At 38.7% G+C, this 14,127-nt stretch overlaps 2 protein-coding genes across 2 annotated transcripts; both read right to left on the bottom strand.

Moving 5' to 3' along the window:
• Nucleotides 1-346: 346 nt before the first annotated feature.
• LOC111224752 (retinal cone rhodopsin-sensitive cGMP 3',5'-cyclic phosphodiesterase subunit gamma-like) lies at nt 347-770 on the bottom strand. Its single transcript, XM_022749378.1, has 3 exons — nt 661-770; nt 524-561; nt 347-423 (listed from the first exon to the last, which is right to left on the bottom strand). Exons 1-3 carry the CDS (start codon nt 768-770, stop codon nt 347-349), a joined length of 225 nt encoding a protein of 74 aa, XP_022605099.1.
• Nucleotides 771-5,931: 5,161 nt separating this feature from the next.
• LOC111224497 (retinal cone rhodopsin-sensitive cGMP 3',5'-cyclic phosphodiesterase subunit gamma-like) lies at nt 5,932-8,586 on the bottom strand. The gene is made up of 4 exons (XM_022749001.1): nt 8,475-8,586; nt 6,840-6,951; nt 6,706-6,740; nt 5,932-6,604 (listed from the first exon to the last, which is right to left on the bottom strand). Exons 2-4 carry the CDS (start codon nt 6,947-6,949, stop codon nt 6,528-6,530), a joined length of 222 nt encoding a protein of 73 aa, XP_022604722.1. The 5' UTR covers nt 6,950-6,951; nt 8,475-8,586; the 3' UTR covers nt 5,932-6,527.
• Nucleotides 8,587-14,127: the final 5,541 nt, after the last annotated feature.

Here is a 14,127-nt window from a genome sequence, read left to right as displayed (position 1 = left end):
AGATGAACTACAGGAAATAAAACATGGCTGGATAAACTATTTTGATTAGTGATCAAAAAACAATGCAGATTGTTAGAGTAAGACGTAGTTTCTCATTTACTGTTATTGCAAAAATAATATTTATATATTCAAACAGCAACTACAAAAATAAATATAATAGAAGATTTATCCACTGTGTTTGGTGCTGGACCCTGACCCTGCAGAGACATGTCTCACAGACACTGATCCAGGTGAAATCATTTCTCCAGCTCTTTATATTGAGCTCTTGTTAAACCACAGTGACACTGTGAGGTCACATCTGTCACACCTGTCCAGGACCAGGGTCGGCGCCCCTCATCCAACAGGTCTACACGATGCCAAACTGAGCCAGGTCGCTCAGCTCCATGTCACCGAACGCCTCCCAGGGGCAGACCACGGCAGAGTCTGCAGGACAGAAGAAGAAGAAGAAGAACCCAAAAGATGAGTCAGGACTAAATATCTGAACCTGGAATATTTCCAGACTGAACATAAAATTCACCCTCACCTCCAAGACCCTCCATCCCCGGGACGTCGTTGTCGAACCTGTTTGGAAAAAAAACAACAAAAACCAAAGTGAAATATTCCATGAATGTCCGAGTCGGTGGAGGAAACGGAGCAGTGGAGGGAAACGATCACACTCACCCCTTCTGTCCAGCTTTAGGAGCCTTGCTCTTGAACTGCCTGGTCTCCTTCTGCTTGAACTTGGGGGGAGCGGCTTTGCCACCTTCACCTGCTGCTGCTGCTGCGTTCATCTCGGAGACTTGAGAACACAAACAAACAAACATGTCACTCATCATAAATCCTGCAGGGGCGGGACGTGGACCTTCTGCACCACCACGACTCACACTTCATCCCTTCATCTCATTTCTATTAATAACACGTCTTCATGCCTGTTGACGTGTCATAAACACTCTCCATATTTTACAGTGCTAATCCTGTTAGTGTCGGTCTCTAAACCAGAGATCAGGTCACAACATATCAGAGCGTCAGGGATCAGTGTGCAGGACCTGAGGATCAAAATCTGCCCCCGAACAAGATTGCACTGATCCATGTCGTGTTCTGGGACGAGGCTGGATTATGAGGATTATAATCTATTTTTCAAAGATAATATTCATCTCATTTAGCTGCTGAACATCCCTAAACCTGATCTCCACCAGAGGATCTACAGTACAATATTTATAGATGAATCTTGTGGCACGTCTGCGCCTTCACACACAAGATACAGAAAAACAGCTTCAGTTCATTTCTTAACCACAGGCAAAAACACAAAGGAAAATTATATTAATCAGTTAAACATCGGACAGTTTTACTTCTTAAATGAATAAATTAACTATTGTATTATCATTTTTGATGTGTTTTTGTTGCTTATTCAGTTGATCTCATCCTTTTATCTTTAGATTTCAGGATTCAGATCTAATATCTATGAAACTGAGGAAAGACCATGTTGGGTTGGAGAGATGTTGAAGTTACAGTTCTGGTCTCTTTCCACAACCTGTGTCCTTTGTTTTATGAATTTAAATGAGAAATATTTTGAAAAGCAATATTGTATTTAAGGAGATCGGATAGTAAAAAGTTAAACAATCAAGTTCTATCAAGACTTAAAACTCATATTTCAAATTGCAAACCAATGATGCTTTTCCTTAGATGTTCTCATGCATTAGAGGAGCAAACCTTTGAGAAAAGTGTAGAAACTCTGCAAGTATTTTGTTTCTTGGAATATATCATGGTACCAGACAAAACCATAATGGAATTTAAACAGACATATAGTAGAAATTCCTCTTCTTTATGTTTCTTATCTGTTGTCATATTTGTCTTCCTGTTTATAATTCTCAAAATGAAGCATGTGCAAGTTTGAGAATCAGAGAAATGCACTTACTTGTTGTTTTCCTGGACGACTGGACGTCAAAGAAGAAGAAGCAAAAAAGCAACTACAAGACAAAGATGGAGTCCTCTTTCTTCTCGCAGTCTGTCTCTTCTGTCTCATCATCGTGTCCTCACCCTGTCTTTATAGTCTTGGTTTAACCCCCTCCCACTTATTGTTTGGAGCTAACAAAAGCCACAGGGGCTGGCTGGAAGTATTCTGAGTGAAGGCTTATAAGTAAGCCTGATAAGTCAAAGATAATCACAGGGGGTCTCAGACGGTCAGTCATTAGTAAATGACTAGTCATATATTTCAACTGTCTTTTCTTTCTCAGTGTTTCCCATAAACATCTAAATAATAAGAATAAAACTCTTTAAAAAAAAAATTGTAAATATTAAATTGAAAATGGTTTGAGTCTGATGATCAAAAGACAACATAAACAAAACTTTATTAACACACAAGCTCATTGATTTTCAGCAGTACAGGTTTGGTTCGATCAAGGACACCACGATGAGTAAACGGAGGATTACAGGTAATAATCTCTCTCACCGTCGTTCAAGCTTGTGAAGTCTAAGGGAGCATGAGACCTTTGCATAACAAGGAAGATATTAGGGTGAAACGTGTTCGGCTTTGCAAGATCCTATGAGCTGCAGTGATGCAACATGAGGCGACACGTCCATGTGAGCAAAAAATGAGACAAATGACTCCACTTTATTTTTTAATGTATTATACTTATGAGTGTGTACAGTTTGATGTGGTGTGTTTGTGTGTAGTATTCATCATACATACTAAACCTCAATGCTATTCTATCTATTTTGTCCACACACATTTAAATTTTTTTTTAAATTTCATTATTATTAGTTGTTTTTTCTACTGAGACCCTGTGCAATTATTTTTATTATTCCCTTTATTTCTTTTATTTTTTCAATTTTTTTAATCACTTAGTTTTTTCTCTTTCGTGTTTGTTGTTGCCTCTGTTGTGTGTTTGTGAGTTGTGAACAATAAATCTAGATTTTTTTGTATATATTACATATATATATATATATATGTGTGTGTGTATATATTACACATATATATATATATATGTGTGTATATATTACATATATATACATATATATTTCTTATATTTCAGTGACTGAAGATCTTTCCATAGTTTATATTTTACATAATGTGTAAACATTATACAATGTAAAAAACTGTGACATCAACCATGTCTGCATTCACCTCAGCAGGATTATCCATAAGGCTGTCTCAAAATACACCCTCTCCCATTAGGAATGAGTGGATTATATACAAGAGTGTGTGGTTTATAAATATTGACACAGAACTTTTCAGAGTGTAACACTCAGTTACAGTAAGACACGTTGATAAATAATGACGGAGTTTAAGTAGAAACTGATTAATCTCTACATCAAATTCATTTATTTATGAATGAATATTGATCCAAGCAATTTAGCACTGAATGACAAAATAATGATTAAAAAATAAATAAAATAGAAGGTTTTCACTTTGTTAATGGAACAAACTTTCTACTACATCTTCTCAGGTTATTAAAAACAATCAGTGAGAAATGGAAGTTATTTTGAATTTAATTTAATGAACTGATCATCATCAAATCACACATGGAGATACAACCCCTGACAAAAATTATGGAATCACATATCTATGAGGATGTTCATTCAATTGTTTAATTTTGAAGAAAAAAAGCAAATCACAGACATGCCACAAAACTATCATTATTTAAAATGCCAACCTTCTGGCTTTGAGAAACAATTTAAAAAAAGACAGAAAGAAAAGTGTTGTAGTCAGTCACAATTGCTTTTTTAGATCAAGCAGAGGAAAAAAAATATGGAATCACTCAATTCTGAGGAAAATACTATGGAATCACCCTGTAATTTGCAGTTCTAAAACAAACACCTGCATCAGATTAAATCTGCTAATTAGTCTGCAGTTAAAAAAGAGTGCTCACACCTTGGAGAGCTGTTGCACCAAACAGATTGACATGAATCATGTCTCCAACATGAGAGATGTCAGTTGAAACAAAGGAGAGGATTACAAAACTTCTTCAAGAAGGTAAATCATCACGCAATATTGCAAAAGATATTGGTTGTTCCCAGTCAGCTGTGTCTAAAAGCTGGACCAAGTACAAACAAAATGGGAAGGTTGTAAAAAGGAAGCATACTGGTAGACGAAGGAAGACATCAAAGTGTCAAGGTAGAAAACTTAAAGCAATATGTCTTGAAAACAGAAAATGCACAACAAAACAAATGGAGAACAAATGGGCGGAAACTGGAGTCAATGTCTGTAAGAAATCGCCTAAAGGAAATGGGATTTACATACAGAAGAGCCAAACAAAAGCCATCATTAACACCTAAACAGAAAAGAACAAGGTTACAGTGGGCTAAAGAAAAGCAGTCATGGACTGTGGATGACTGGATGAACGTGATATTCAGTGATGAATCGTGAATCTGCATTGGGCAAGGTGATGATACTGGAACTTTTGTTTGGTGCCGTTCCAGTGAAATTTATGAAGATGACTTGCCTGAAGAAAACATGCAAATTTCCACAGTCATTGATGATATGGGGCTGCATGTAGGTAAAGGCACGGGGGAGATGGCAGTCATTACATCTTCAATAAATGCACAAGTTTACATTGAAATTTATGGACACTTTTCTTATTCCATCAATTGAAAGGATGTTTGGTGATGATGACATCATTTTTCAATATGATAATGCATCTTGCTATAGGGCAAAAGACATGAAAACTTTCCTTCAAGAAAGACATATAATGTCAATGGCATGGCCTGCAAATAGTCGGGATCTCAATCCAATTGAAAATCTATGGTGGAAATTGAATGGTCCATGACAAGGCTCCAACCTGCAAAGCTGATCTGGTAACAGCAATAAGAGACAGTTGGAGCCGGATTGATGGAGAATACTGTTTGTCAATTGTTAAGTCCATGCCTCAGGGAAATCAAGCTGTTATAAGAGAAACAGGTGGTGCAACAAAGTCTCATGATTCCATAATATTTTCCTCAGAATATTTTTTATTTTTTTAATGTTTCTTAAAGCCAGAAGGTTGGCATTTTGAATAATAATAGTTTTGTGGCATGTCTGTGATTAGTTTTTTATTCTACAAAATTAAATAATTGAATGAACATCCTCCAAGAGTGGTGATTCCATAATTTTTGCCAGGGGTTGTAGAAGAGCACATCATCAAACACAAAAGAGAGGGAGAGTTAGCTGTATGTGCTAATGAACCTGTTTGCCTTGCAGTCTGTACATGGGGGATGAGTGTAAACTGGTTTTGAAAAACCCTTTCAAAACAAAAGTATTGTGGCAGGATGATTCAGTGTCTCGCTTCACTTCACCATAAATCTCAGCCCAAACCTCACAGCATCACTCTATCAGAGAGGTGCGGCACTGGTTTTCAATACAGGATGTGTTTAAAAATCTGCCACAATAGGAACAGTGGTATAATTATTTTTATAAGCTTTATTGAATAAAATAATAATAACAGCACTTTAGCCTGTTTCATTATGGTGTCAGATTTAATCCATCCACACAATTGCAATACCTTGGATTCTCCAGCAGAAGTCGCCAATTCCCACCTTAGCAAATTCTTCAAACTAGTGATCTGTTTTACTTCATTATGATTCAGAGCTTCAGAAAGTTTCATTTCTCATCAATAAGCTGAAGGTTATTGGTGAGAGGATTTTCAGCAGTTATCCTCTTAAAATTAACTTCCTATTGATAAATGGATGACACCCAAGGGACTTTCCCAAAGACAAATTATTTTGTGTAACTTTCTACCTGCACATGGTGAGTACCTTTTGTTTTATAACTCTCTCTTAAATCAGTATTTATGTATTTTTAAAAACATTTTGGGTTCATTTTTTTTTTTAAACCAACAACATGATCCACTGGAATATAAAAATCAGTCACCGTAAAACAACAATACAACAACCTACAGTCAACTGTGTGTTACTGTACTGAAGTTGTGATTTTACACCTGAAGGGAAGATAATGCTGAGAATGAAGACAGACCAGAATAATGTGACTAAAATACACTTTATTATTAGATATACAACATAAACACAAAGCACACAACTCTACTTGATGTGATTAGGAAGCTAGCTAGCAAGCTAGCAAGCTAGATGGATAGATACTTTGTTATGGTCTTGAGATAGTCCACTCCACTTTAAGTGAAAGACGTGTTGATCCCTAATTGTTTCCCGGTTGTCCCTGTAGTTAAACCCAAGCAGTGGTACAGCGTGTTACACTTTTACACAGGTGATGGGCTAAACAGGACAACAAGGCTACAATACAGACTTCCTGAGACTTCATTCAGATGTAGACAATGATAATACAGAGCTCAGAGAGATGGTAAAACTTCCAGGTGAAGAGGTGCAGACGTGGCCCAGGACAGGAGAAGAGTCATCCTTGGGGGCTGCCGTCCAAGAGCTTTCTCCTCCACTTATCAAGGAGAGAGAGAAAATCCCTTTCCTCTCATCAGCCGTCCTTAAATGGTATCAATATCAGGCTGATCTACTCACCCGAAATGGGGGAGAATCAGCAACAGCAAAACAGAAAAAAAGCATCTGGATTGCAGCCACCAGGAATAAACTGTTTCCATGTGGCACCAGTTCTAGACGATGCCAAACTGAGCCAGATCACTCAGCTCCATGTCACCAAACGCCTCCCAGGGGCAGATGACCTCCACACCTACGGGAGAAAAACCAGAAGTTAATGCACCCTGTCGTATCTAATACATTAGAATCAGTTATCAGTTTCCTGTATCAGTTCTCGCTGTGATCAATCGTTACCTCCAAGGCCATCCATTCCTGGAACATCATCAAATCTAAAGACAGAGAAGTGAAGAAGTGAAGTTGAGATGAGCCATCGCCGTTATCTCAGTTGCAGTTAACTTAATATGTAGTGGTGTTTTTTCTATACTCACCCCTTCTGTCCAGCTTTGGGAGCCTTGCTCTTGAACTGCCTGGTCACCTTCTGCTTGAACTTGGGGGGAGCGGCCTTGGTGCCTCCAGGTGCTGCTACTGCGGCATTCATGTCTATGAAAACAACAAAGACTTATATATTAAAGAGAACGGGAACTGAAAAGTACTGAGATAAATATATTGAAATATGTCTGATGACCCTAAGTTACCTATTCAGGCTACAACCCCATCCTCAACTAATCCACTTTGTCTAAATGTCTTAGGTCATAGCTCTTGCTGCTGTAATTAGTCATAATTAGGTGACTATATTTACTTTAAGCTGTCAGTTATGTCTGTTCTATTACCGGCTAAAGATGTTCTAATAATGGAAGGACAGTGTGAAAGTGGATCTGAAGTTTGGGATGTCAATACAAACCAAACTTGTAATAACCTGAAAGAATAAGTCAACATTTTTATAAATATGCTTATGTCTGTGCATTAATAAGGTGATTATCTTAGTTTAGTTTAGCATAAAGCCAAAGTGAGGGGAAACAGGTAGCCTGGTCCAAAATTCAAAAACACATCTAACAAACAACTCCAGGCCTCACTAATAACAAAACATGTTGTATTTCCTTTAACTAATCCACACACAAATGTATAAACAACACGTTGTGATTTTACAGGTGTTGTAAAGTCCAACTTTACTTTACAAAGTAAACTTTACAAACCATAAATAATCATTTTTGCACATCTTAATTGCAGTGTTAAATAGTGACTTAATTAAAGTGTTAATTGGTGACTTTTAGAGGTAACAATATTTTACACTTTGAAGAGAGCTAGCTGATAAGCACTTCCTGTCTGTGCTAAACAACGAAGTGCAAACTCATATTTTTTTAAATGCCTCAGAACTTTTCCTTAGAGCCTCAAAAGTTAAGTAAAATCATTTCAATCAAGTTTCCAGTTAATAACCTAAACACATGAAAAAAAATAGTCAATATTACCATTAGTATTTAATATGGGGAAAAAGTGTCAAGACATCTTATTTGAACTGTAACGATGAAAACTACAAGACATCATGACCAAGCAGGAAAATACATAAAAACACTAATAATGAGCGTCGAACTGGATTAATGAATATTTACAATGACTCAAGTAAAAATGTGCCAGTGCCACATGGTGCTCAGTATTTCTGATGCAGAGTGCTAACTGGTTTAGTCAGTATTTCATAAATGGAAATCAAAAAGCATAGCTGCAGACAGCCGAATGTAGAATAACAAAAATTAAAAAGCAGCATTTAATAAAAGTAGGAATAAGAATAAAAGATCTAAGTGCATCAGTAACAGCAGGATGGTGTGTAATTTAAAGGTGGAGTGCAATAACAACTGTGCAAAAAATCCTCTCAAAGAAAACTTCAAGACTCTAAGATCAACAATTTATCATCACATCTAATTGACAGCAACTGATTTAAAAGAAAGTCCAGCATGTCATTCATTGTTTTCTTTATTCTACTTCACATCTTTAAGACATGCAGCAGCTACTCTGAAAAAATGCATAATTCTTGACGCTCTGAGCTTTTGAAAGTGTCGCATCATAAAGTCCATTACTGCAGACTACAGCTACAGTGTGTGCTGCTGTAAGGTGTCAGCTGAGAGTCTCACCTGTGTGTTAGTTGGTGGGAGTCGGGATGAGGCGAAGTGAAGCTGGATGGAAGAGCTGAGCAAAGGAAGAAATGCAAAACAAAGAGAAGGTTCTCTTTCTTTTTGCACTCTCTCTGTCTCTTTCTCTCTCCCTCAGTCACAGTGTTTATATACCTGCCGTGGTCATTCACATAGCTGTTAATGGAGTTGAGGTGGATTACTTTCAGGGATAATCTTATGACCGTGGGAACAGCCAGTACCTATGGCACAACATATACAGTCCACGTCAGGACCCTGAGTCTGTGGGTGTGCACCAGACGTGAAGCGTTTTGGGTCATTGAGCAAACTGCTCATCACGTATGTTTATTCATAGTGTTGCCTTTGATTAGAGCATAGGGGAATGAAAACAAGACACTGGATGGATAAATGTGCAGTAGCAAATAGGACAGAGCAATAAAGTGGTTAATGACACAGACAATGAAATGAAAACAGGTGAAAATTACAGCTTTTATAATATTTTTAGCAAAATTCACAGACTGTGAACGTTGTTTCTTTGATTGGGAGCAAACAAAATGTATGAAATTGTAACCAGCTCATCCTCTGTCCTTTCTGAACGTATTATACTATAGCTCAGATTAGGCCAAGTTTAACTGGATTGGATCAGAAGGCAGCACATTAAATTAGATTAGATTAGATTACAAACAATTAGATCAGATTAGATTAGAGCGCTGTGGCACAGACACCATGTGAAAGAGATGATAGACGCCGCTCTGATACTGTATGTTAGAAAAACAAAACAAAAAACATTTGTGTTGATATTTTCTTCTCTTTCCGTTTCTGTTTTCAGGTTTGTGTGAGGGTCCTCGGGTCAGAAGAGGTAACACTCTGATGGACAGACACCACGGGGTCGACTGAGGACAGCGACATCCCAGACTGCAGTATATTTGGAAGGAGGTGGTAAGTGGTCAGATGGGATAACACCTGGTGACCTGAATTATGACCTAATGTAATCAACAACACACACATACTGGACATCTTCACCACTTGGTTACTTAACACACAGCAACCTGACTGGAACCAGGTCTGACAGTAGCGCAAACACATCAATGTGACATAAGAGGTGGACCCTGGTGACCACAGTGGATTCATGCACTGGAAATTATTATCATTAATTATATAACATATTTAAAACAGCAAATACCTGAATAAGATTTTTTATATACAGTGGTCTTGTGTCAGAGATTCACCTACAAACAAGTCCTCTGTGGTTAGGGTCAGGGCTTTGGTTACAGTTAGTCAATGCAGTGATAATTGGTTGAGGTTAGAGTAAAGTTGGGTTATGGTTAAACATCACAGAAGATGACACGTGATAATAAGGGTTAATGTAAAGGAAAACATAAGATTACAGACAGGACACAGAATTTTGACAACAGCTACTCCTACAGGCAAGATCTGAAAATGTGCAGCCAGCCCAATTGAAAAAAATTATACACAAAAACCATTGATTAAAATTATAAAATGATCAATTTTTGTGACCCCCAAGTTAAGAACCACATGCCGGTAGGGGGTCATGGGAAACATTTTCACCCTTAAAAGAGGGCGGCGCTCCTGAAAAGGTTTTGAACCACTGTGCTAGAAAGCTGTTAAAACACAGACAACACAGAGCTGTAGCATGAGAAGCCCCAACATAAATCAATCAAAGTAAAATTAAAAATATAAAAAAAATGGGTTTTTAATGTTCCTCATTGTATCCTAAATATGATTAAAACCACATTTTGTCACAACAGGGACAAGTTTCCTCTGGTTTCTATGCCTTCATTCTGTCTTGATAGACTTATAAGAAATTAATTAATTCATTTTTTTCTTACTGATTTCATGCAGGGCTGCGGGGAAGATGTTTTAAGTTGGAGGTTGTTGTAGTGGGAGGAACATTTCACCCCAACTCATACGAATACAACATAGGCCTACAACAATACTTCTGCAACACAGACCAAAAAAGCAGCAGCAGTAACAACAACAGCCAGATCTACAAAACAAGACTCAGTAAGTTTAAGCAATATCTCACCAATTTATATTATAATATATAATGATATTCAGTACAACATCACGACCTTTAATGTTATATTGTTTTTATAGGACAGTTCTATGAGCGCCATATTAGTTAAATAAACAACAACAGATTATGATTTGTTTGTTTATTTTATCATTTCTTTTTTGGTATGCCATCACAAATAGTTCCCAAAGCAACACACAAACATTTTCCTGACCTGCACAGTGCACACTAGCTTGCTAGTTTGTCTACATGTTAGCTAAGGTGTGCGCTCAAGTATCCAAGGTTGTTTCCTTCATCCTCTCCTGACGACCATAAATCATTTCATTCAAATGTTATTTCTGAAAAGATTTTCATCTTTGCAAAGTTTGTTACAATCTAAGATAGATAACGCCCTGTAACGTAACGCTAATTAAGGATTAAGCGGAGTGATACATCTAGTTAAAAGTCCCAGCGCTGAACTCTCGTCCAATCAAATTACTTGGTCGGAACTAACTGTTGTATAACAGACAATACTATCTCACAATAATGCCATAATATTGCAATACATGTGTCCAACAGCACACAAGAACATATCTATGGACATTTTCTCAACAAAGGTAAACTATATCAGTGTGATGTTAAAAGAAATTGACAACTGAATATTAAACTCCTCGGCAGCAGCTTAAACTAAATACTTTACCTTAAGCTGCGAGCCAGGTGCTCCAGTAGTTATAATAATCCAAATGTGGCCTTGTGCTCAGGTGTTATGGAAATGAAGTCTCTCATCAGGGCACAGATGTCCAATGAGTTCAAAATGTCAGTGTGGACCTTTTTATACAGTCTATGGTATGGACATGCATCAAGGAGAAGTGAGCTTGTCTCTTCCGGGTCATGGGGTTGCGTAGCCATGTTTTCGCGCGATGGTCGGATGAGGCCACAGTCTGACATTACTATGAGTTATTTCAGCTTCTGTAAACAGAGCTCTTGTCTGTGGATGGAGCTCAGGTAGACATGTTGCTTCATCTTGAACTGTGACACGAGTCTCTCTGGTGACATCGCCCGGGATTATGAGCTGGAGATCAGGACGGCCTGGGTCCAGCTCCTCGGGAAAGTGAATGGGCACCGAATCAACCGGTTTCCCTCCGCTGCCACTTCACGTAAGCAAAACACACAACCTGACCACATTCAGACACGTAAAGAAGCCACTTCCGTTTAGAAAACCAAGTTGGTGTAAATGCGCGGCTTAAAGTTTCTTTCTCAAAACGTCTGGCCGGAAAATTGAAGGTGTGTGGCTGGAAACGCTCCTCAAATGCCGCCAAATCAGTCCTCGCTTGACACCTGTTAGCAGCATGCTAAATGCTAAATCTCTATAAAAGAAAAACTACAACCAAACGAAAACGACGGGATGCTGGTGGAGCTGTTCTCCCGGGAAAGCTGCACGTCTTCTCTTGCTCTCTTTAGCTGGTTTAATTTTACGAATCCTACCACGGAGTCGACATGACCCGCCCACCACTTTCTCTGATTGGCTAATGGTCAATGCCTTCGCTGGTTGGATTGGTTGGGTCAGGTTCAAGGTAAGAAGTCATTCTGAGGAGGAGTAGAAGTGGTCATGTCAACTATATACAGACCCTTTCCAAAAAATTTGAATATCATGGAAAAGTTGTTTAATTTCCATAATTCCATTCAAAAAGTTAAACTCTCATAGATTATAGATTCAGGGCCCACAATTTAAACGATTTCAAGTATTTGTTTATTTTTACATAATTTGGGCTTCCAGCTCATAAAACCCACGAAAACAGGAATTCAAAAAATTAGAATACTGTGAAGAAATCACCATTTACTTCTCAGTTTTTGCAGAAAAAAAAGAAATTAGGATCACATCAAATCAATCAAAATATGGTACTTTCAAAACAATATGTCAATCTTCAATACTTGGTTGGGAATCCCTTTGCCTTAATCACTGCCTCGATGCGACGTGGCATTGAGGCAATCAGCCTGTGGCATTGCCTGGGAGTTATGGAAGCCCAGATTTCCTTGATGCTTGCTTTCAGCTCTTCTTTGTTGTTGGGTCTGGTGCCCCTCATTTTCCTCTTGAGAATACCCCATAGATTCTCAATGGGGTTTAGGTCCGGCAAGTTGGCTGGCCAGTCAAGCACTGTGATGGCATGGGCATCAAAGCAGGTTTTGGTGCTTCTGGCGGTATGGGCAGGGGCCAGGTCCTGCTGGAAGATTAAATCTGCATCTCCATACAGATCCTCAGCAGAAGGAATCATGAAGTCCTCTAAAACACTCTGGTAGACTGTTGCGGTGACCTTGGATTTAAGAAAGCAGAGTTTACCAACACCTGCACCGGACATTGCACCCCAAATCATGACTGACTGTGGATATTTCACACTGGACCTCAAGCAGCTTGGGTTCTGTTCCTCACCCGTCTTCCTCCAAACCCTTGGACCTTGATTCCCGAATGAAAGGCACACTTTACTTTCATCGGAAAAGAGGACCTTGGACCACTGGCCAACGGTCCAGTCCTTCTTCTCCTTGGCCCAGTTGAGACGCTTCCTACGTTGGCTCAGGTTCAGAAGTGGCTTGACCCGAGGAACCCGACAGTTGTAGCCCATCTCCCGGATGCGTCTGAATGTGGTGGTTTTTGAAGCTGTGACTCCCGCCTAATTCCACTCTTTCTGGATCTCTGCCAGATTCTTGAATCTTCTCTGTTTGATAATCCGCTGAAGCCCACGGTCATCTCTTTTGCCCTTCCACTAGACTTTCCATTGATATGCTTGGACACAGCACTCTGTGAACAGCCAGCCTCCTTAGCTATGAACTTTTGTGGCTTACCCATCCTATGGAGGGTATCAATGATGGTCTTCTGGCCAGTTGTCATGTCTGCATTCTTCCCCATATTGAACCGAACTGAGACAATCGAACCAAACTGAAGCAATTTACACCTGGGGAAACCTGTGCAGGTGCTTTGAGTTTAGTAGATGATTAGTGTGTGACACTCAGTTTAAAACATTCATGCCCTGCAAAATTTGGGCTGATTTCTTCACAGTATTCTAATTTTTTGAATTCCTGTTTTCGTGGGTTTTATGAGCTGGAAGCCCAAATTATGTAAAAATAAACAAATAAATACTTGAAATCGTTTAAATTGTGGGCCCTGAATCTATAATCTATGAAAGTTTAACTTTTTGAATGGAATTATGGAAATTAAACAACTTTTCCATGATATTCTAATTTTTTGGAAAGGGTCTGTATATTGTAGGAGCCATTTCTATGCGAATATATGTAGATGCCAAATTTGGCCAGTGGGTGTCCTCATTGTATTGTGTGTGTGAATTTCTATATGGGTGGGAATCTTCTGGCAGGTGTCAGGTGTTGCTAGACGGAAGGAGCACACCGTTTTTCGACCGCTGCGCTGCGCTGCTGTCACGTTGGTTTGTTGTTTGGTGAACAAAGCTGTATGGACTTTATCTGCACTGAGTAATGGATTCTTGCATGGTTTAAAGATCCAGACGGTGAGAAATAAAGAAAGCATCAAATAAAGAAGCGAATCTGGAAGCTGTTTGTTTCATTGGACACAAGTTATAGTCATGCAGCAGCAGCAAGCGCGTCGATTAGTTTTAACCCGTCTATGCAGCCCCT

The sequence above is a fragment of the Seriola dumerili genome, unplaced genomic scaffold (assembly GCF_002260705.1).
Source record: "Seriola dumerili isolate Sdu_G_001 unplaced genomic scaffold, Sdu_1.0 BDQW01000011.1, whole genome shotgun sequence".
NCBI classification, from domain to species: domain Eukaryota; kingdom Metazoa; phylum Chordata; class Actinopteri; order Carangiformes; family Carangidae; genus Seriola; species Seriola dumerili.
Note: the sequence above shows the minus strand (reverse complement) of the source record. Positions and strands in the feature narration are given on the sequence as shown.